This window comes from Coturnix japonica, chromosome Z (assembly GCF_001577835.2).
Source record: "Coturnix japonica isolate 7356 chromosome Z, Coturnix japonica 2.1, whole genome shotgun sequence".
Classification (NCBI taxonomy): domain Eukaryota; kingdom Metazoa; phylum Chordata; class Aves; order Galliformes; family Phasianidae; genus Coturnix; species Coturnix japonica.
This window is the reverse complement of record NC_029547.1, coordinates 46,938,451-46,962,520: the sequence shown is the minus strand read 5'-3', so window position 1 is coordinate 46,962,520 and position 24,070 is coordinate 46,938,451. Positions and strand designations below refer to the sequence as shown.

General features: G+C 45.8%; 1 protein-coding gene across 4 annotated transcripts in view; it reads left to right on the top strand.

Annotated features, from left to right (window-relative positions):
* Positions 1 to 8,668: 8,668 nt before the first annotated feature.
* The window catches only part of LOC107306428 (metalloprotease TIKI1-like), a 79,445-nt gene continuing 64,043 nt past the window's right edge, over positions 8,669 to 24,070 (top strand). For 3 of the 4 annotated variants that reach the window (XM_015849590.2, XM_015849588.2, XM_015849591.2), the window contains exons 1-2: positions 8,669 to 8,848; positions 16,034 to 16,591. In XM_015849590.2, coding sequence (XP_015705076.1) covers positions 8,747 to 8,848; positions 16,034 to 16,591 — 660 coding nt within the window. In that variant the 5' untranslated portion in view covers positions 8,669 to 8,746. Of the gene's footprint in view, positions 8,849 to 8,884; positions 9,191 to 16,033; positions 16,592 to 24,070 lie in introns of those variants that run through there. The other variant, XM_015849589.2, reaches the window with a different exon arrangement.

The window sequence follows — 24,070 nt, the reverse complement described above, 5'->3', positions numbered from 1 at the left end:
AGGGACTGAGCTGTAAGGAGGGTGCACTAAAGCCACGAGAACTTGACCTGTACATAGGGCAAGAAGTCACAAAATATAACTGTGTCCCCTGGAGCTATGGAGAGAATCTCAGTAAGCAGAGCGTAAACCATCCTATTTCCCTCTCTGGGATTTTGCCAAGGATTAACAGCATTGTTTAGGAAAGGTACTCCGGTACCTTTCATACCTGCACTGCTGCCATCTCACACAAAAGCTGGGGAAGAAAAATTCTGAGCAAGTATGTTGAATCAACACGGGCCTGAGCTCTGCAGGAAACACAGATAGTCAGCCCTCTCAGCTCCATTGAGAGGAGATGTTTAATTTATGGGCACCCAGGGCCACATGCATGTGGAAGTGCAATCTCCTCCCTACGTTTAGGGTTACAGCCTGTGGGCCATTTTCAGACATAGCCGGGAGCTTACTGTGCCAATGCAGGAAGAGCAGATGGTGAGGAAGTGTTGCCCTTTCACAGCTATGGTTACAGACATGCTAGCTGTGTGATGAGTTTCCTTGCAGGCTGTTTTTTAATAGGGAACTTCCTTGCAGGACGCTAGGATGCTTTTCTTTTTTTCTTTTTTTTTTTTAGCACAGGCTGGGAACTGCTACCTCTCAAATCAGCATGTATGTTTCTGACATCACCACTTCAGATATAAATCCATCATGGGAGATGCCAGGGACTAAGTCACCCTCCTTCTATCTGGAAAGACCTAGAAATCAGCATCAAAAACAGAGCAGTGGCATCTTCCCATATCTCACCCTGAGGCACCATACTCACCCTCCATGGCCCTACTGTCAAGCCGCCTAAATGTACGGTGCTTTTTAAGAAGTGATTTTCTTAATTGGAGATGTTGACTAATCTATGAAAAGCTGAAGGATGAAATTACATAGTAAAGGAAGCCTTTTCAGTATAAAACTGATGCTCCCATATCCACTATCACTTAGACAGTTTGCAGCTAAGCCATGCCTTTGAGCAGCCAATTTAGTGGGCTTCACACAACCAGCATAAGACCAGAAGTGATTTTGCAGTAAGTCCTGACATGCCTGAGTTGTATTCTGGCAAGATGCTTGGGGAAAGAAGTCCTTATTAGCAAAGTGTCTTAGGGGCATGATAAGTGCAAACAGGCAGAAAGCTTCTCCTCTGAAGGCTCAGTTCAGGAAAGCAGGTATCTCATGATGCAAAAAGTAGTGGCAATGAAAAGACTGGAAACAGAGCTGGGGCAGCAAGACTGCAGAATGCACATCAGTTTGGGGGTGAGTTTATGAGCCATGTTCTTGAACCACAGGTTTTGTGAGAGATAGGAAAGCTTTTGTGCCCTAGTCCTAAAGTGCAAGATGGTCATTTTAGTATGAATCCCTTTTCCTCATGAAGAACTGCAATTCTACAAGAGCACATTTCATAGAATCTTAGAATCACAGAAGAGTTTGGGTTGGAAGGGACCCAACTCCCTGCCATAGACAGGGCTGCCACCCAGCACATCAGGCTGCAGAGCTACATCATCCCAAGTCTCTTTTTTCTGCAGGTGACTATAGGCATAAGAGAGAGAAGACTGGAGTAAGTACCAAATGCTCTTTAAAAGCTACCTTTGTATCTTCTGCTGATTTGGCTTCCATAGACATATGTGTTTAGGATGCAATCCAGTGCAGTCTGAGTCAGGAAGGTATCTCTGACTCTTTGTATGCAGTTTCATGAAAACACATGAAATAAGCCTGTGGGTGGGCTCCTGTCACCGATAAAAGCAAATATTCAGTGACACTGGGAGAATGAGGCTGTGTTTGGCAGCTATCTCAATTTCTCAATGCAGAGACAAGGAGGTCTGAAATTCAGGGAAGACCTCTTTTGGACCTTCTTGTATTATTCATCTATTTGACAACTGTTTGTATTATTCATATATTTGACAAGTGTTTCTGCCTGGCTGTAGGGAGAGGCTAGATGAGATCCACAGGCCATCCTGCTTTCCTGTGTCAAAAGGCAGCTTTTCTACCCATAATCTCACTAGGAAGTGTGAAAGCCTACGTGCTGCTGCTACTTTCTTGTTCCTGACAACTCATTAGCTTGAAAGACACCAAGGTGATTTAAAAACTTGTGTCACCATGGTAGTCATTGGAGAGATAACTGGAACTCCATTTGAGCACACCTTCAACATAGGATTAAGAGATCAATAAAGTTATGGACAGAGCTGCCAGTGGAGAGAGTGCAAATTCAGATCCATACTAGCTAAGCATGTTGCACAGCAGACCCTGAAGAACTTGTCACCCTTCCTGATAAGGGTCGGGTACTCTTTTAGATCCTCAAGAAAAAAAAACTACAAACAGGTGCTATGACTGAAGGGCAATTATTACCACCCTCACTCTGCAATGATACTTCAGCACATAAATTCAGAATTAAAAATTACATGCCCTGTATGTCAAGACAGAGTTGTTCTGTTTCTTAGAGAAAGTAGAAAGTGTATTAATCTGTTCATTGTTTTTGTATTTGGTTGGTTGCTTTTTTTTTTTGCTTTTTTTTTTTTTACTGATGAGAAACTGAAGTTCCCAGATGGCTGAAACTAACTCAAGTTCTGACTTTTAAAAATTTACCAAAGAAAATAAAGCTGGATTTAAAATTTAATTTCAGCTCTGCTGCATTGATGGGCTGTCATAAATAAATATCTTCACAATTGCATAGAGGAAAATCACTGACAGGCTCATATCCAGCTATATGATCTCCCAAGGAAGAGCAAGGCTAACCCCAAACCACATGAAACATTTTCACTATACTGTTTCTTTTATCTTCCTGGGACATTTTGCAGTATGTGAAGAAAACTATGTAATTCCTTGCAGGATCTGAGCTTTCTCTGCCCTGAAGCAGGGATCGCGATTTATTGTGCTTGACTATATAGCAAATAACCCAAGAGGATCACTGGTAGTTTCTCAGAAGTCAGGCCTGACTGAATTTGCTCATACAGAGGAATTCACTGACGGTACAAATTGGCTGACCTCACCACCACCACTGCAAGAAAAATCCCAGCCCCAGTGAAGCTGGTAACAAATTCCTGTTAACTCCAGCTGGCAACTGGCCACGAGTGATGATCTCCAGTGGTCAGTATTGCGGCCAGCCCAGTTTAATATCTTCATTGATGATCTGAACTAGGGAATTGAGTGCACCCTCAGGAAGTTTGAAGACAACACCAAGATGGGAGGAAGTGTTTACCTGCCTGAGGTAGGAAGGCTCTACAGAAGGATCTGGATAGGTGGGATTGCTGGGCTGAGGTTGACTGCATGAGTTTCAATGTGATCAAGTGCCATATTTTGCACTTTAATCACAATAACCCCATGCAATGCAACAGGCTTGGGGTAGACTGGCTGGGAAGCAGTGTGGTAGAAAAGTACATAGAGGTGGTAGTTGATAGCTGGTTGAATATAAACCATGAACAATGCTCCCAGGTAGCCAAGGAGGCCAATGGCATTCTGGCTTGTATCAGTTATAGCGTACCAGAAGGATAAGGGAGGCAATCCTTCCTCTGTACTCAGCACTGCTGAAGCTGCACCTCAAGTACTGTGTTCAGTGCCCCTCACTACAAGGAAGACTTTGAGGTCCTGGTGCATGTTCAGAGAAGGGCAACAAAGCTGTTAGGGGTCTGGAGCACAGGCTATATGAGGAACAGCTGAGGGAGCTGGGATTGTTCAGTCTGGAGAAGAGAAGGCTCAGGGGTGACCTTATTGTTCTCTACAAGTCCCTGAAGGGTGGTCATGGTGAGGTGGAGGTTGGCCTCTTCTCCCAGTTAACAGTAGCGGGCTAAGAGGGAATGGCCTCAAGTTGCACCAGGGGAGGTTCAGGTTGGATAGCAGGAAGAATTTCTTGGAAATAGAACAAGGCAGTGGCAAAGGCTGTCCAGGGAGTTGATGGAGCCACCGTCCCTGGATGGGATGTGTGAATATGTGAATGTCTCACTGAGAGATGTGGTTAGTGGGCATGGTGGGGATAGGCTGATGGTGGGACTTCGTGATCTTAGAGAACTTTTCCATTCTTACAGATTCCATGATTCATGTGGTTTCTCTTGTGCTAAAAGCTTCACTTCCATCACGTTCTCTGAGTCTGTTTTTGGCTTATTAAGCGTGGGGAGATATTCACTACATATTTATCTGTTTATAAAAAAAAAAAAAAGGGCACACTGCACAATGCTACGATTACATTTTATATCTAATTAGAGCCTTGCCTACACTATGTCTTCCTTTCTGACAGCTATGCTAACATTTTTCAGAGCCAATTAGAAAATGAGGACAAAATAAGTGTTTTCACTCAGATAATTTCTTCCTTCTTTGCAGAAATCTTTAATTACAGTCATAAAAAAGTAAGATAGCTTTTTTCCCCAAGACATCCTGGGGAAAAAAAAAAAATCATGCTAATTTAGCAGACAAGCTGAATTCAACACGTTTCTACTCATTTTAGATTTTCTTCAGTTATTCTGCAGGCAGCTTCTCCTCATATTTCCTGGAAGACATAGGACATCTATCTACGTAAATAGAACATTTTGCACACTATGGATCTCCCCTGGGAGGATCAGACTTCCTTGTGCTTTCTGGATGGATGGCTATGTACACACCATTGAGATCCACCTGGAGTTTCCAGGGCTGACTGCTCCTGCATCTCCCTTCTGACCCAGGAAAGGGCTTGAGAAAGGGGAAAGATCTGACAGAGCACAGCACCCATCCTCTCCATTGCCAAATCAGTTGTTTTTCAGCTAGAAGGGCTGATGGCCATGCACAGAGCTGTGTTTCCCAAGGAGAGAGCAAAATCACCCTTCGGGGACAGCATTTCCCTTTCCAGCCAAAAAAAGCCAGTTCTAGAACCTCTCTCTCTTCTGGGTGCAATTTCATAATACAGCCGTGGTGCAAGCACCAAACCATCAGTTGATTGGGTAATTCAACAAAAAAATGGGACATTCCTTCTGGTGATGGGAAATCAGTCAAGTTCACTCATACCACTTGAGCTTTACCACGGAGGTGTGCTCTGCTTCAGCTTCCCTGACTGCCTTATGATGACAGTGTGATTCTGTCACCCCTTTGAAGTGCTCCTTAAACCCAGTATTTTCTATTTGCATTAAATATGGCTTCTCTATTTACTAGATTTCACTACATTATGCTTTTTTTTAAATATATTTTTGGTTTTTCCTCCCAATGTTATGAATTAATATCTGAATAATTCAGTACATTCATTCTATTCTGTTAACACCATATAGTCATCTTTTAAACTCTTCCTTATTCTCATTTTCTAAATAGATAATTTTGTGATTGCATGCTTATAAAAATACTTTCAAATTAGGGAAAGGGGTTTGCAAACTGTCCTTTAACTCTTTCTAGCCTGGCCTTAAATGACCCTCTGCTGTATCTCTGAAGGGCTGAGGCCTATTGCTGTTCAGCATGTACTTTCTCTTCACCTCCTGTCAGTGCCCACGAGATTTATTTTTGTTCAGCTTGCTCTCCATTCAAATTGACCTTTCTTTTATTAAGATGTGTTTAGAGAAAAGAACTCTGCTCTCTACTCTTTATTTTTGGCTTCTGGCTGATTATGCCTGATCACTATGTGTAACCACTTAACTTTGTAATGTATTCTTCATATTTCCCTTCCACCTGACATAACACTTTCATACAGTAACATACTACAATGTTCACTAGCCCATTTTTTTCTCTGGGCGTAAATGGGGATCTGTGTTTCTGAATTTCTGATGTGGACATCAATACTTGTAAACGAATTTTCAAATGCAGATAAAGTAGGCTGCTTTTTCCTCAATTCAACAAAGAAAGATCCTTTGCCTCCTCTATTATCTGCTTTATGATATCTGTTCATAGTTTAAATTGTGAGAAATCCTAACTTTATCTTTCATGGTGATTAAAATGTATGCTGAATCCAAACTCACTCTAACCCTGCTAGTCAGGCTGTGAATCATAGCTGACCAGCCTGTTAGAAGGGTTTGAATATACTGTGCCCCAAAATCTGTGCAGATCTCTTTTGTAGCTTCTTTTGCTCAAGACTGGATGTGTTTGGCTGCACTAAGTGGCTTTCTTTCATATTGCTAGTTAATATTAGATACCAAAAGCACACATATAAGCTCTAGAGGCCCTTCAGAAGTGCCCGTTTTGTATCCATGCTGTGCTGCACATGCACGAGGATGCAAGAGCTCTGGGCCGTCCTCTACAGACTTGTCAGCAGGACATACTCTAGGAGCCTCTCACCTCTTATGTCTCAGCTATCTGCATACAGCTGCTCCTATGGCCTGGGAAACTGATTCCAGTGAAACATCAATGGTGTTATGAAACAGACAAAAATGTGCTAATTTTGAGTACAGCCCAATTCACTACTTGGCCCCGAGGTCGTAAGGCCCTGATTCAGGGGAATGCTTTGGTTTACCTCTTCTGTGCAAAGTACAGAAGCTTGTCCTTAACATTAAGCACACACTGAAATCATTTTGCAAGGGATGGGGTAAACCTAGAAAAGCTATGAACAGAACATTATTAAATAAAAATACTAATTTTATCTCTTAGATCTCTGCTAGAAGGTCTGGGATGTGGCTTTCTACTGAAACATACCACTGAAACTATAAATTACCTTGAAACATTCTCTCTGTCCTTCTTCTGCTATTTTCCATCAGCAGTTCACCACAACTAAAGCACTTCCCACCAATTCAGAAATACAGCTAAGTACCATTTTAATCTGCATTGTCTGTATGCACATGAGCTGTGTATTTTAGAAAGTGTTTCTACTTACTTTCCACCTTAGAACTGAAAGAAACTGAAAATAGTCACACAGAAGGTACCTAATCAGCCTGGCAGCACATCTCCTGTGCCATGGAAGACTTATTTTCTACAATTCAATCTGAGCACTCTTAAGAATGAATGCTATTTGGCTTCAAAGTCAGCAGGGCTTACAACCAAACATGGGTGCACTTACTGCATTGTAGGGCAGAAATATATTGTCAACGTGTTTTACACCTGTCTGCTAATGGTGATACTTGTTTGGAAAACTGCTTTACTGGAGGGCAACTCACTTTGATGCCTGGATATTCTGAGAAGACGATGGAGAAAGATGTCACATCCTTAGCTCTTGCTCTGATAGACATAGGAATTTCTGGCAGGCTGACAGATGGCAGGTAGCAGTCTCCCTCCCTGTAAAAACTGAATAATAAAACAGTTGAGATTACAGCTACCATATATTGCATAAATGCCATATTCTTTGCCAGATAATGCTTTTTTTTTTTTTTTTTCCTAAATGGTCAGCATGACCTAAGGAAAGAAGATGTATTTAATATATAATTGGTATCGTTCTCCTCTTCCGAGTTCAAAACACAGTAATGAACATAAAAGGCAAAAACAATGAAAGATTTTGGCTCTTGTTGCCTTCTCCTGGGGGACACTGCTTTGTACTGTGAGACCAGTCTGTCCAAATGAAGGCAGAGAGGAATCTTTGCTCTCTAGGAGTTGGTGGGAAGTTTGTCATTTATAATGAACTCTAGATCAGAGATTTGGATCTCTGGGATTGAAAAAGATGTGCTTAAAATTAAAAGTAAAGCTGAAGGTACAGAGACTGCTTGAGTCTGCACACAGCCCAATACAGTTAGCCAGCAATCTGCCCACTGCCTGGCCTGTGGTATTTAATTAAAACAACTGTGAGTGATGCAGGAGGGAAAGTTCCACGCAGCATCTCAGTGGCAGTGGAGGGAGAAGCCCTGAGCATGCTAAAGCTATGTTACTTAGTAATTATACTAAAATGATTAGAATGATGCTACCATAAATAAATTGAAAAGAAAGTTCACTAGTATAATTCACTTGTAACAAAAACTAAACAAATAATAACAATCCTGGCAGGTGTCAGCTTTGATTATCAGCTTTATTATGTACTTTCTGGAGGATTAGATATCAGTCTCCACAGAAAATACTGGTGAATTCCACAAGTAGAGATGGTGAGATGCCCTTCTACACGTTTTTTTGTCTTTAACAGACCATACCCTTGTGCAAAACGCACTGTCCACAGTTTCGTTGGACAAACTGTACGATGACACAGCCATGCAGAAACAAGTCAACGGCTCCCGCGTGCTACAGCCGGTCCGAAGTCGGAAAGGCAATAAACAGGCTTCGGAAGGATCGCAACTTCCATTTCTCACTTCTTAAAGGGCGGCAGGCAGGCGGCAGAAGGCAGGCAGGGCAGGGCCGGGGGCACGGCGGATCCTCCGGGCGGGGCGAGGAGGGCGGGGGCGCAACCGTCCCAGTCCCCGGGGCCGGGCCAAGGCTGGAGCCGGGTAACGCAGCGATGTGGACGGCGGGGAGCGGGACTGAGCGATCTCCAACACCCCCACCCCACCGCCACCGCATCGCCCGCCCCCGGTGCGGCGGGCCCCGCGCCCTCCCCTTCCTCCCCCCGCGACCCCCCGCCCGGCCCGGGACCCTTTAAGAGGAAGGGGGAGCAACTAGAGGGTTTGGCCAGGGGATGGGGCTGCTCCCGCGAGGGCTTTGCGACTGAGCCGCCTGGGTAAAAGAAGTTTAAAAACAAAAAACAAAACAACAAAAAAAAACGCGAGGAGAAAAACAGAAGAGTCGGGTATTTATAAAGAGAAAAGGAAGGGGGAAAAAAAGGGGAGTAGGAGGGGAGAGGAAACAGGAGGAGAAAGAAGGGGGGGAAAAAAAAAAAAGAAAGAAAGTAAAAAAAAAAAGGAACGCCGTCCCCAAATTGTTCCGACTGCGGGACCAAGCAGGGATGGTGCACCCCGGCTGGGTCTGCCTGCTGCACAGCCTCCTCCTGCTGGCCAGAGCGCGGCAAAGCCGCGGCCCCGCCGGCGCCTGCCCGCTCCAAGGAAAGGTAAGCGGCGGGGGACGGGGGTCTCCTTCCCCCAGGGGCAGCCCGGGGCTGGTGGCGGATCACCTGGGGACGGGCAGCGAGGGACAGCTGCGCCCCAGGGTGCTGCGCCCGCGAGGCCAAGCACCGCTGGGATTTGGCAGAGGGTGCGATGGGGGCTGCGGGCGGCTGCACCTGAATCCGCTCCGTGCGAGGAGCCGCCCCCGCGCCCACGGCAGAAGGAAGGTCCGGGAGGAGCCTGCTCCTCGCATGGACGGGCCGGTTGGCTTCCTGCTCTATCCGGAGCGTGGTGGGGCAGGTTCAGAGCAGAGTGACAGCGCCCTTTCAGCAGAAATGCGGTTACAGGTTTGTGGGATGTTTTTGTGCTCTCACTCCGTCAGCCTGAGTGCTGTGAGCAGCGTGGGCTGCCCAGCCCAGGGGGGAGAGAAGTGCAGCCGAGGGCTGCCTGCTGCAGGTGATGCTTAGGACGATGTGAAGTTGGTGGGTAGAGTGTCACGTCTTTTTAGAAGCAGGGAAAAAGCAGTTCTTGGTGAAGTTTCTGAGGTAAAAGCACACAAAATAATATAAGAAAAGTTGTCCTGAGCTTACTGTGTGTTATTAGGTCTGACAGAACATCCCTGCTCTCTGTAGGCCTTGGATGTGGAAGCGGCCTGTCACCAGAGGTGAGGGTGGTGTGTATTGCACCAGTTGCTGTAGAATCCATTGAGTGGGAAGGGTGTCAAAGGCTGACTGGTCCAATTCCTCTGCAGTGAGCAAGGACGCCTACAGTTGGATCGGGTGCAAAGAGCCTTGTCCAGCCTGACCTCGAGTGTCTCCAGGGATGGGGCATCCACCACCTCTCTATATCTCCCCTCTTTAAGTTTGAAACTATTTCCCCTTGTCCTGTCACAACAGACCCTGCTAAAGAGTCTGTCCCCTTCCTTCTTATAGCCCCCCTTTAGATACTGAAAGGCTGCTACTGGGTCTTCCAAGAGCCTTCTCTTTTCTGGGCTGAGCAGCCACAGCTCTCTCATCCTGTCCTTGCAGAGTAGGTGTTCCATCCCTTGGATCACTTTATGTTCTGGCTGAGGCAAGGTGAACCCCTCCACCATGACCACAAAGGGAGCCAGGAGCCCTTGAAAGGAAGACCGGCGGTGCTACATGAGGGAGGTAACACAGCCTTGCTATAAGATGGGAGCAGCGAGAATGCTTGGTACCAACATCCAGGCCTGGAATGCCCCATGGCCTGCTCTTTCTTTCTCCATGCAACTGAACCAAGGCCTCCAGGCCTTGCTGCCTCCGGCTGATGGTACTAGGCCCCACTGCCACTAAGCTGAGGCATCTCCTGTAACCTAGGGTTTAGGACACTGCCAGTGGGATGATTCCATCTGCCTACATAGCTGCCCTGCCCATGGCACTGAGTTGGAACTGGGTGGGCCTTAAGATCCTTTCCAACCCACACCATTCTGTGATTCTATGATTTAGTCCTGTAGGACTTAGGAGAGTTAGTGGCAAAACTGAAGGTGAAGTGCTCCATATTACAGTTAAAGCTGCAGTCAGTAACAAGTCTCATCATTCTTCATAGTAAAATAGAGAGATTAAAACAATTAAGAATGTTGGAGTCTTGTAGTACTTTCTTTTTGCTTAATGTCGGAGATGTACTAGTGAAAACTGGTAAATTTCAGGCCAGAATCCACAGCAGCATGCCGGTGGTTGGGAGCTGGTTACTTCATGATGTGTTGCTCCTCTTAGGAGCACAGCCAATTTAAATGGCTGTTCATCTCTCTGAGAGCTGCTCTGAAAGTAATGCCTCCTGATTTATGGTGTCAGCCCACGCCTTCAGAGGTGGATGTTAGTGGTATGGCAATAGAGGTTGAACTTTCCCACCAGTATGCCATTACACGTTGTGGCCATGTGACAGATGGCAGCAGTAGAGCAGTCAGACAGAATGGTGTCTGATGTCGAAGTGCAGATGAAGCAAGAAGTGTGGCACTGAATTTCCTCCATATGGAAAAAAGAGCACTCACTGACATTCCCTAGCACTCCCTGAACATTTCTGGAGACCAGACAGTGAATGAAGGTGAGGTGGTGGTGGTGCTTTTCAGCAGTTGCAGTGGCTGCAGAGGGTCACCTCTGCTAGTGCAGATGTTTATGAGCATGGCATGCAGGCTCTTGTTCATCCCTAGTTAAAATGCACAGCTAGTGGTGATGACTGTACTGAAAATCAGTGTTTTGCAGCTGAGAATTTGCTCTAACGAGTAGCAGTTGTATGCTCTTTGTTACAGTTTCAGTGGAAATAAGTAGAGTCGTTACTTTCAGAGTCAGCTATGAATTTACTTCAATAGAGTAAGTACTATTTGCTGCAAATGCTTGGGTTTTTAGTTAAAAATTATTTTTTTCTTTAATTTTTTAATTTTTCACTACTGTCAAATGGAGACTAAACTGTGTTCCTTTAATAGCTGTAATAGTAGCCAACGCAGTGTTTATCCGTGGGTGAGTTCTGCTTACGGTCTTAGCTGAGTTTTGGTGTCAGTAATTTAAATGGGAAAAAACTTAAAAGAACTTAAAAATGTGCCTTACATTTCTTTATGTATTATTGTTGCTGCATGGAGTCACTTTGAATGGTGAGTAAAGGCACAATCTTTGCCTCAGTTAGGTGTAAATGAATATGACAAGACACAAGACCGGAGTAGATGAGGATGGAGAAAGCCATATAGGGAGGGCTGCAGGGCTGCCTGCTTGGTTAAAACACTAAATGCCACATGCTCTGGCTTTTGTAGCAGGAAACAGTTAAGAGCATTTTTTGGATTGAGAAACAGTGCAGTTCTGGGCTGCTTTTTGGAAGATTTAGCTGTTGGGGTGAGCGTGAGAGTTTGGTGTTCTGGAGGACTCTGAAGCAGCAGAAGGCAGCTGCCTGCACAGCAAGTGATGCAGTTTGTTCTGAAAAACTTTAGTTAGCATAAACAAGGATCAGAAGGTAGAAGGAAGCAGTAGTAATGCAACTTGCTCAGTCGTGTGGGCAGACCTGTGTCAGGCTTCCTTGTGTCAGAAGTTTGCATACAGTTCCTCACTCCTCAGACTGCAGCTGGCCTTCCCTTCAGATCCTCTGTTTCCTGGATCTCCACAACCTGTTTCTCTTAAAACTTCCATTTTTAAAATTCCCATCACGCTATTGCTCCTTTTCTGGATGCTCAGAGTACTGTCACTAGAGGCATTCTTTGTTTCTCATGTTTTTCTTTGTGTTATTTCCTAGACGTTTACTGTTATTTTATTCTTGACAGTCAGGATGTCATTTACCCCACTTTGAGGTCGTTTGTCAGAAGAAAGATAACAGATCCTGTTTGGCACTTCTCTTCCAGAAGAATTATTGTTGCCTTACCCGAAGGGATTTTGTATTAGCATTTGTATACCTGAAGACTACTTTCCTTGGTAGTCCTAGAAACACTGCTGGAAAAGCAAGCTACTGAAGGTTGTTAAAATGAGCTCCTTTCTCTGAAAGCAGGAGAAAGAAACTTATTGGAAAGGTAAAGAAAATACCTGTCAGTCAGAGCCTGTGTTCTGCTGAGGCAGATAGCAGGAGGTAATTGGAGTTTCTGAGTCTGCCAGTGGACAAACAGCTTCCTGTTTCAGGAAGGATGCTGGGACGTGGGGCTGGCATGCTTGGGGTTCAGCTGTCACTCCTTAACACTTCACTTTAATCTCTCATTCCTCCAGCATTTTGTTCTTTCTCAAGTCCTTTCTGAGCTGCTGAGGAAAGCACTTCATGTGTGCTGCACTTTCCCTGGTTTTCTGCAATGCCTGATGCTAATGTCCTTTCATTTTGTGGAACCATGATCTGTTCTTAGGTGCACCCCATTGCAGCTCAGAGTGGGTGCTTGTATAGTCATGGTGAGGTACGGCAGCTTTCCCTTTTGCATGGCAGGGTGTGAATTCCATAGGTCTATGTGTCCATAGGTCCAGTTTTAGCTTGAGCACTTCCTTTTCCTTTCAACCCACCTTTCCACCACCACCTCATAGTTCCTGTTGTGCTTCCAGTTGTAAGAACTGAGGTGGCTGAAGAAAAACTTTTTTTTTTCTTTGCCTGTGTGTATGTGTGTTCAAAATGAACGTTTTGCTGGGCTGGAACCCTGAATCTGTTCACAGTTTGGTCTTGTTCCCCTGGGAAGATGCTCATCATGGCTGAACATCCAGAAATAATTGGATGTGGGGCTCCCCAGCAGAGATTAAAATCAATCCTAGTGGAGATATGTTGCGGCAGAGGGCATGTGCTGTGGCTTATTTGACATTGCCTGAAATCTCAGTGGAGCAGCAAATCAACAGGCCACACGTGGGACTGCTGTTCTCCTCCTCAGGCTGCCATCCAGTTCTCCCCTTGCTCCTTGTTTTTGCCATAGTGAATAAAGTATTCTGTGCCACCTGTAAAATCTGGGAGTGGAAACAGATACACACATGGTGGTCTGTATGTGAACCTGCCTATTTTCCTGTTATGCTTATGTAAGTGAAATTCCTGGAGCTGCCAAACCCATCTCTCTCTGCAGTGTCCAGGACACCACTTTCAACATTTTATGCTCCTTTCTGAAGTAAGAGCTGTATGAGAACATCCTGCTACAAACCACTTGTAGTGCCTTTATCTCTTGCATGCTCTCAGGGAAATGAGAGAGAGAGACTGCCAGTCATGGCATACGCTGCGATCCTGACCAAGCCTTGGCACTGCTCCTGCACTATCTCACAGCCACCTAGCACATACCTTAAGAGTTCCCAGCTGCACAAAATTGAAAATAGAGCTGTCTTTTAGCCTTTGCACAAGCTCTGGGTAGTGCTTGTGAGCCTTCACTCTGAGATGAAGGCCTGTCACCCTGGGACAGGCTGCTGTGGAGGTATGTGCAAAGTGGCAGGCCACTCTGTTGAGTAAGCTCTTGCTCACTATGAGTGATAAGTTTTACAAGGTTTCACTCTGCTTTCTTTTAATGCCTGTGCTGTAGACTCTAAAGTGAGACCTGTTTTCTCTGCTCCTGATGGCCTATGTGGTCTGTCATTGGTACTGCTGGTAGCTGGTGGCATTGCTCAGCTTGCAGTGTGTGACTGCAAAAGCTGTGGTAATTTGCAGAGCAAAAGACATGAAAGTGCAATACCAAACACCTTTCTAGCTGGGCTGTATACAGTGATCTGGAGCAGAAATGATGCTGCCAGATACTCTTTGTCTGGGCTTGAGCTAGCTGGCACTAAGCAGGAGCTGGACTGAAAAGGTCAGAGCACTGGTGGCCATTTGTTCCTTGTGATGCCTCTTGCTGCATGTACATGATCAGACTTGTGTGAAGTTGTGTTGACCACTAAGCCTTATTCCTGTCGTAGGTGCGTCTTCTGCCTTCTTGCGTGCTTGTAGGTAAAAAAACAGCACTGCTGGTCATTCCTTCCTGCTGGCTGCTGACTACTTGTTTTTCTCACAGCAGAGATGTGTCCTTCCGTTCTCCCTCCTGGTGAAAGGCAGGAGTGAATCCAGTCTGGTTTCTCTTTTTGCTTTCTTGTATGTATTTATTTTTCATCTACTTTCTGGGTTTATATTGGGTTCATACTCTTCCCCATATTCTCCTCCCCTCTTAGTGCTGTGTATCATTCATTCTTTTCCTCCTGTGGTCTCCAGGAGAGTTTTTATGGCCTGTAACTTAGGAAAGTGTTCTGAGATCGTCTGGATGCCGAGATGTTGCCCCTTATCCAAATTCAGGTCTCTGAGGTATCGAGACCTTTGATGTGCCACAGAAGTGTCTGAAGACTGCTTGGTGTTTACTTGATTTGTCAGAGTGCTGGCAAGCCATACTATCAGCAGCACTTAGCTGACGTGCTGCCTGATCCATGGCTTAGGCCTGATGTAGAGTTGTGGAAGAAGGTTGTCTGGGATCAGCCATCGCAGAACAATCTTTTAAGATCACCCCTTCTGACCCTTGTTATAGAAAGTTATAGGCAATGTGTTTCCAATAAATTCCTCCAAGCAGCCTGTTCTGCATTTGGCAAGTATCTTAGGTCAGCACACATGCAACACGTAGCCTTGGAGCTGAGGTTAGAGTTATATGCTGGCTAAAGGCTGACTAGATGTTTGAGGGCGTCTGGAAACCTGTCCTTCTTCTTAAATATGCAAAGGCAATATACCTCTTCTGGTCTGCTCTGGGAGATACAAACTGTTTGTGTCCATTACTCCAGAAGGGACCACTGTACCTGTGATGGAGTCATGTCTGCTAATGGTGTAAAGTGACTTCTGGGATCCAACCAGGCCCCTTTTTCCCTATCTGATCTCCTGTCCTGGGGAACACCCCACACTCTGGTGTTTCTGTGTAAAGCACATCTTGCAGTAGAACAAACATAGTCTCATTCTGACTTACTGATAGCTGGGAGGTTTGGGGAGACTCTTCTAAAAGTCAGATCTAAAGAAAAGGGTTTTTCTGTTGCTTGGGACCACAGGCTGAATTTGGCCTGCGGAGTTTCTTCCTTTGTTTTTCTAAGATATTGAATGTGTTTTTCTCCTCTGTAAGAAAAAAAGATAATTGTGCTCAGGAGCCTTGTCTACATGTCTGTCTGCCATGTGCCACATCCTTGTAAAACTCTATTCCTAACTGCTTCAGCAAAAATTTCTGCCATGTAGTAGTTGTTGTTATTCATTTGTTCTTGTTCAGGATGGAAAGTTCTGTAAAGGTGCCCTCTGATTGTGTGTCATGGCTGCTTCCTTAAGGGGAGGGTCTTTGCTGTGCTGACATAAGAGGTGCCAAGGTGAAGGTGACTGACAGCCTGCTGTCCCCCACCATTTCAGCAAAGCAACAGCAACTTTTGACTTGATGAAAGATGGAAGTTGGATAAACATTTTGCAGAAGCATGGCCTGCTTGGGTTGTGCTGTTTCTACTTCTGACAGATACTGGGAAGATGAACTAGGATGGTGTTTCTTTTAAGAATCGATGATGTTGCCTCTTAGGAAAAAAACAAGGCCACTCTTATAATGCTTCTAATTAATGAAAAGTGAATTTTGACCTCATGGCCTAAAAAGAAGGATACTGAAGGAGGACTTGTTGTGTGAGCATAGCCTCTTTAGTTAATGTACATGGTGGCAAGCTGCAGAGCCAGGTGACCTGCTGGGTTGGTATACTGTTTCTCTTTAGCCTTGTACTCAGTGCCTGGTGTGAGTGTTTGCACGTGCTCAGCTATGTCTCCCTCTTCCCTCGCAGAGTGATCTGAACTCCTTCCTGTGGACCATCAAGAGAGATCCCCCGTCTTACTTCTTCGGCACCATCCATGTCCCATACACCCGTGTCTGGGATTTTATCCCAGAGAACTCCAAGAAGGCCTTTCAGCAGAGTCATGTCGTGTACTTTGAGCTGGACCTCACCGACCCCTACACCATCTCTGCTCTCACCAGCTGCCAGCTGCTGCCACAGGGGGAGAACCTTCAGGATGTGCTGCCCCGTGACATTTATCGTCGGCTCAAGCAGCACCTGGAATATGTCAAGCTCATGATGCCATCTTGGATGACACCAGACCAGCGGGGCAAGGGGCTGTATGCAGACTACCTCTTCAATGCCATTGCTGGCAACTGGGAGCGGAAGAGGCCGGTGTGGGTGATGCTGATGGTGAACTCTCTGACGGAGGTAGACATCAAGTCTCGAGGAGTGCCTGTCCTGGATCTGTACCTGGCCCAGGAAGCAGAGCGGCTTAGGAAGCAAACAGGTGCTGTAGAGAAGGTGGAGGAGCAGTGCCACCCACTGAACGGACTTAACTTCTCCCAGGTGAGACAGAGGCTTGCAGGCTGGCATAGGGCACTTGGCTGGATGCTGGGGCGGACATGTAGAAAACAGGAGCATGGGAATTGGCCTGGAGTGTGTGCTCTCCATGTGTTGTATCTGGTCACTTGCACTTGCTGCCTGAACCCCTTGTCTCGCTGTATACCTGTGGGAGAATCTGCTTAGCTGTAGGAGTTCAGGCCACCTCCTAAATTTGTTTAACCTGGCCTGAGGAGATTCCTCTTCCCTGGAAAGCCTTGGATAGGTACCATCCTAAGTGACACTGGACCCTGGGATACCTGCTCTCTGACCCTGCCAGGCATGTTCATGGTAGGCACCTGGGGCAGGCTGGGACTTCGTGTCTACACTTGCTTTTGAAATAGCTAGGTAAGGAGAAAGGTGTACTTGCCTGGGGGAAGGAGGGGCATTGTGAGTGAAGCTGGGAGGTACTACTGTTTGAAAAAGTAACTCAGCTGACCGCTCAGTACCCTGAGGGGATCATCTTCTGTATTACAATGATTTTATTTATTTATTTATTTTCCTTCCTTTGAAGCCCAGTGAGGGTCAGCAAACTCCCCATTACCTCCCTTCCTCTTTTGGGAGTTTCATGGATTAGTGAAGGCTTTTCCGTCCTTTTGGGCCAGCTGGAATTTAGTACAGGTGTATGTGCAATGTTGCACCAGCAACCTCAGGTCACTTGTGAGGTCTTCAGTCTGAACTAGCTGTGCCAGGCACAGTCTGCATGGCAGCCCTCATCCTGACTGGTGGGACCACAGGCATCCAGAAGGTGGTTCTTTGAGATGGGAGAAGCTGAAATCGGGATGCGGTCCAACAAGGTTTGCAGTTTGGGGTCAATTATCTGCAACCCCATCTAGTCTTCTCTTGTTCCAGAGGGACAAGTGCAGAGGGCAGTGGTACATCACTTGCACAATTCTTGGCTGCAAATGTGTCACCTTCACTTCCATCATTTGGAGCTGGGCAGCTTCATGCTTGCATTCAGCCGTGCTTAGCGGTGCACTGAGTTCTTGCGCTCTTGCTGCCTACTGTCAGCTGAGGCAGCCTCATCTTCTCCACCTCCTGTCTGGCTGAGGCTTTATTAACATTGCTGCCTGTGTTTTTCTTCTGCTGACAGTGCCCCTGTGGTTTAACATGATAGGAGGGGGGGCTGCATGCTTTCTCCTCTGCCTTACAAGGCGGTGACAGGGAGTCTGAAAAACATAGGTTGCAAATCATGTCCTGGTTAAGCCTACGCAACTGTTGACATTTACTTTGGGCTTTCATGCAGCTTTTTTCAGAGTGGCTGTTGGTGTGCTATTTTCCAAGCAGAAAAATATCAGCTGGGAAGTCATGTGGGGTGGGGACACAGAGCTGCGTCACCCAGAGTTGCTCAACCTTGCAACATTTACTGTGCATCTTGTGAGACCTCAGAGCCCATCTGAGGGGACCAGGGTAGCCAGAACTGCAGAGGAAACATAGCCCTTGTGAAAATTGCAGACTGTGATTACCCCATGGTAACTGGGGATGTGTATGCAAGATGCTGCTCCTCCCATGCCTGCTGTTAGAGCACAGCAGCACGTTTGCAGGGAGAATGAGCAGGTCTGGAGCAGCTAATGCACTGTGTATTCACTTCCTTCTTCTGCCCACTGCCAGCTTTCCCATACAAGTAATATTCAGGAGAAAGAGAACCGCAGTCTATTGTTTTTTATGTTTGTAAGCAAATGCCATGATTGTTTCACAACCTGACTTGTGAACTGCTATGGTTGGCAATTCTGTAAATTTTTAAGAGCTTTTTTTCTCAGTTTGTTCAGGCAGTTGAGTTAATTATGTGTTTAATGTAAATCAAATGAAGACTTTGAAATAGGCTCTTTGAAAATGATTTCCTTTGTTTTTGTGCCACTATCTGGGAACCCCTGGTATCAGGACCACTACTGTCTGCCTTTCAAGTAAGCAGCAGGCACGCAGAGATGACGTATAAAACTCTTTTGAGGAAAAAGCTCTTTTTGAGCTCTCCATCCCCCAACAGAAGAAACTGAGCAGAGGAGGGGGGGGGGGGGGGGGGGGGGTGACTGGCGTGACTGAGCAAGGATCTGCAGCTTAAACTAAGGGAAAAGAGGGAAATGTATAGGAAGTGGAAGCAGGGTTGTATAGCCTGGGAAGGATATAGGGATATTGTCTGCATGTGTAGAAATAAGATTAAGAAAGCCAAGGCACAGGTAGAGCTGAACTTGGTGAGGGATGTGAAAAATAACAAGGGGATCTTCAGGTATGAAAGCAGGAGGGGACAGATCAAGGAGAGTGTACCCCCCTGATAAATTAGAATGGAGAGCTGGCTCCATCAGACATGGAAGCAGCTGAAGTGCTCAATAAGTGCTTTGCCTTGGTCTTCACTGGTGCTCAGGCTCCTCCCCATGTCTGCCAGGACCCTGAACAGAGGTCCTGGCAGAACACCACACCTAGAAGGTGTGGGTGTGAGGAGCAAATTCTGTCCCACTGTAACAGTGGAAAAAGTCCGAGACCTCCTCATGAAACTGAATGTGTACAACTCCATAGGGCCAGACGATATCCATCCTAGGGTTCTGAGATAGATAACTGATGTGGTTGCTGAGCTGGTCTCCATCATATTTGAAAAATCATGGCTGCCTAGTGAAGTCCCTGGTGACTGAAAAAAGGGAGATATTGCTCCCATTTTTAAGGAAGGGAGAAAGGGAGACCTGGGGAACTGCAGGCTGGTGAGCATCACCTCTGTGCCTGGGAAGGTCATGTAGCAGATCCTCCTACAAGCTATGTTAAGGCATATAAGAGATAAAAAGCTGATTCAAGACAGCCAGCATGGATTCACCAAGGGCAGATCATGCCTGGCCTGTCTGGTGGCCTTCTATGATGGAGTGATGTCTTCAGTGGATGTGGGCAGGGCAGTGAATGTCATCTTCCTGAACTTGTGCAAGGCCTTCAACATGGTCACGCACCACGTCCTTCTGTCTAAATTGGAGAGGTGTGGATTTGAAAGATGGACTGTTTGATGGATTAAGACTGGTTGGCTGGATCCAGCTGAAGGGTTGTGATCAGTGGTTCTGTGTCAAGGTGGAGGCTGGTCACAAGCGGTGTCCTTCAGGGGTCGGTCTCTTCAACATCTTCATCAGTGACACAGATGATGGCATTGAGTGCACCCTCAGCAAGTCTGCAGATGACCCCAAGCTGAGCAATGAAGTTGATACATTGGAAGGAAGGGAAGCCATCCAGGCTGGAGAAGTGGGCCTAATGAGGTTCAACAAGGCCAAGTGCAAGGTGCTGCACTTGGATCAGGACAATCCCAGGTATTTTTACAAACTGGGGGAAGATCTAGAGAGCAGCCCTATGAAGAAGGACTTGGGGGTTCTGGTAGATAAGAAGCTAGAAACGAACCAGCAGTGTGCGCTTGCAGCCTGGAAGGCCAGCTGTGTTCTGGGCTGCCCTAAAAAAGGGGTGGCCAGCAGGGAGAGGGAGGTGATTGTCCCCCTCTACTCAGCTCTTGTGAGGCCCCAGCTGCAGTACTGCGTCCAGACCTGAAGCACCCAGTGCAAGAATCCCTTTATTCACAAGGTTTGCTTTTTTTCCACTTGTGGTGTGCACTGACAAATTACTGTGTTACCTGGTGATGAGAATTCTGTAGGCAGTTATTGTCATTGTTATTACTTAGGTCTCTTTTTCTGTCTGTGCGCCGGACATGACCTCATTGGTATGAGTATGTAATTGCAGGTAAAGGTCTGGAGCAGTTGATCATTTATTAGCTCCCCAGGGTTGTGTAGGGTGCAAGGTGTAGACACTTCGAAGGTAGATACTTCCCTTTCTCCCTCTGTGGAAAGAGTTAAACACTCCCTGTCGTGGGGCTTTTTGTCTGTATTTTTCCCATTTACTCTTTTTTTTTTTTTTTTTTTCCTATGACTTATTTTACCTGCCTGATCTCTTTGTTCTTGCTCAACTTATCTACCCACATAGCTAAGTGGTAGAAGTATTACTTCTATGTGGTGCACCATGTTGTATACACAACTCATGCAGTCTTTTACTGCCTTCTTGATCCCTCTCTTTTGTTCCAAGATCCAGGCAACTTTTGGAAATGTGGAAGTATCTCTCTCTGTGCTGGGGCCTTCATGTTAGTTTTCCTTTTTCATGCTGACCTAATATTGTTTGTTACTGACTTTTCTTCCTTCCATGCCACCTTCTTTCATGGGTAGTGCCTTCTTCATTGCAATACCCTATAAGGATGCAAGATTAATTCCCAGTGGTATCAGAGCTTCTAGCAGCTAAAACCTTTGCAGCTAAATGCAATCCCTCATATTCTGACTGGAATCAGTTCCTCAGATCTCACAACCATTTCTTTAAAGCTATGCACATGCTTTTTTGTTGGATGATGTTTGCTTCAACCTAAGGCTGTGGAGCTTTGCTTTTGGCTCTGGCTAGTAGTGCTGTGAATATCAGTTTGTTGTTGGCTCAGAAAATGAGCCTTGGCCTATGCAGTGCCATGCCCTTGGAACTGTGCTTTGGCACACTCTAGTGGTGCCAGGCTGTTTCTCATAGAATAGATGGAGCTTGAACCCAAGAATTTGTTGTGTCTGCAGTTTGTGTAGGACAGAGGCTAAAGCATGTAAACTCTGTCCAACCATCACAACTTTCTAACCAAGGCCTTTGCCAGTCTGGCTTTTGCAAGACCACGGAGTAGCTTGGAAATGACTTTGAACACCACCTAGTTTGAACCCCTCTACCTTGGGCAGAGTTGTCACTTGCTAGATTAGGCTGCCCAGGGCCCCATCCAACCTGACCTTTAACACCGCCAAGGATGGAGCAAGGCTGGGGCGCTTTGTGTCGAAGAGCCTAACTTTTAACAGTTCTTAATAAGAGAACTGTTTTTACCTCAGTGCTGTCCTGTGTTTGCTCTGGTCCTTCCTGAGCATCAGGTTACATCTCCAAAAAGTGCTTGGTTTGCTGTTTGGCAGTGGGGCGCAGGAAGCCAGTAAGGACTGCTCTTGAAATGATGGCTTGAAAACGGGCCTTAGCTTTAAAAAGCAACCACAACAGCAAAAAACCCAAATAAATGAGATAGAAATTGGAGAGAAGTTTATCTTTTGATTTCAAACAACAGGCTTGTTTGCTACACTGAGTTAATAGGTTACCATGTCTGTCGTTAATGTGAAGGACTAAGGATGTCAGCTCTAATTCTGGTTTGAAGCACTGTTAGTTTCATTTCATCTGTGAACTTAGCAAGGATGCATGCCATTCCATCATTGAGGATGTTAATGAAGGTGTTGAACAGGGCTGGACCCAGAACTGACCCCTCAGGAATATTGCTACTTAGTAGCCTTCAACCAGACTTTGTGCCACTGATCACCACCTTCAAGACCTGTCTACTAAGCGTATTTTCAATCATCCTCACTGTCTGATCATCCAGCCATTCTGCATGTTCTCTACAAGGATTTTACAAAACACAGTACTGTAGGCTATACTAAAGTCCAGGTAGACAATATCCTCTACTCTTCCCTTATATAGTGAGTCAGTTATTTCATCGTAGAAAATTATCAAGTTGGTCAAATATGACTTCCCTTTGGCGAATCCATGCTGACTGCTGCTAATCTTCTGGCTTTTCATGAGCTTGGAAACTGTTTCCAGGATTAGTTTCTGTATCACTTGCTCAAGAATCAAAATGAGACTGGCTGGCCTGTAGTTCCATGGGTTCTCCCTCTTGAAGACAGGAGTGACATGTGCTCCAGCCTTTGGTTACTTCTCCAAGTTGCAATAATTGATGAAGAGTTTTTGCAAGTGGACTCTCAGTGATATCTGCTACCTTCCACTGCACTCATAGATATGGACAACACCAAGGACCATGGGCATATGTCCTGTTTTAAATATTCCCTAACTTTCTACCAAGGTTACATATTCCATGCTGCAGCCTTTCCCTCTTGCCCCTGGGACCCAGGGTTCCTAAAGACTGGTTCTGATCCGATATTCTGAACCAAAGAAGGCATTTGGTACCTCAGCTTTTTCCCGTCCTTTGTAAGGCAGATCTCCCATACTGTACAGCAGCAGACGCATGTTTTTTCTTATTCTCTTTTTGTCACCAAAGCTACTTATTGAAACTCTTCTTCTTGTTCTTGACATCTCTGGCCAAATTCATTCCTGGCCAGGTAAAGCTCTCTTTATTTCTCCCAAGTAAACATCCTTCTGTACACTTCTTTTTTGTTTGAATTTGGTTGGGAGCTAATTATTAATTGATGCAGACCTCCAGGAATTTGTGCATGACTTCCTACTTACTAGGATGGACCTTTCTTGAGCTTGAAGGAGGTGATCCTTGACTGTTAACCAGCTTCCTTGGGCCCTTCTTCCTTCCAGGGCCTTATTCTGTGCCATTCTTCCAAACTGATCTTTTAGGAGGCCAAAGGATGCTCTCCTGAGGTCCAGGCTTGTGAGCTTGCTTTTTGCTTTTCTGTTTGCATTCAGGAGCCTGAAATTTGTTATTTCCTGGTCACTGCTGCTGCTGAGGCTGCCTTTGAACTCTGCATTTCCACTAGTCCGCAACACCAGCAAGCTCCTTATTGTTGGGAAATGTGCAGTCTGCCCTGGGCCTCTGCTTATTTGCTTTTCTTTTATCTGGAAGAGAAAGTTATGATTAATGACTTGAAGAACCTTCTGGTTTGCTTCTGTCCTAAGGTACTGCCCCTCAAACAGGTAAGAGGTTCTTATGGGTAGCCCATGAGAACTGGAGCTTGCGAATGTGAGGCTGCTTTGACCTGTCCAAAGAAAGCCTCAACTGTTCAACCTACTTGGTCAGGTGGCCTGTATCAAACACCCATTGCAGTGTCATCTAACTGTCAGCACTTTAATTTTAGCCTGTAAAATCTCAGTCAGCTCCTCTTCCATTCCCAGGTGGAGCTTCAAAGACTCCAGCTGTACTCTCACATGAAGGGCAACATCCCCCCTTGTCTCCCCAGCCTGTCTTTCCTGTAGAGCCTGTATCATAGAATCACTTTAGTTGGAAGGGACGCTTTAACGGTTGTCTAGTCCAGCTCCCCTGCAGTGAACAGGGGCACCTACAGACAGCTGCATCCAGCTAGCCTGACCTTGAGTGTCTCCAAGGACAAGGCATCTATTACCTCTTGGGCAACCTGTTTCTGTGCCTCACCACTCTTATTGTAAAAAGCATTCCTTATATCCAGTCTAAATATAACCTCCCTTACTTTGAAACCATTTTTCCTTTTCCTGTCACAGCAGATCCTGCTAAAGAATCTGTCCCTCCTTCCTCACAGCCCCAGTTTAGATATTGAGAGGCCGCTATAGGGTCTCCCCAGAGCCTTCTCTTCTCCAGGCTCCTTCCATTACAACACTTCAGTTCTGGAAGACATCCCAACTCCTTGATCCTTCCCCAGCAAGACACATTTTCTGTGTATTAACTGTTCTCTCAGCTCTTTCCAGGCTTTCCATGGTTGAGCAGCATCTGTCTAATATCGGTGGTTGTCA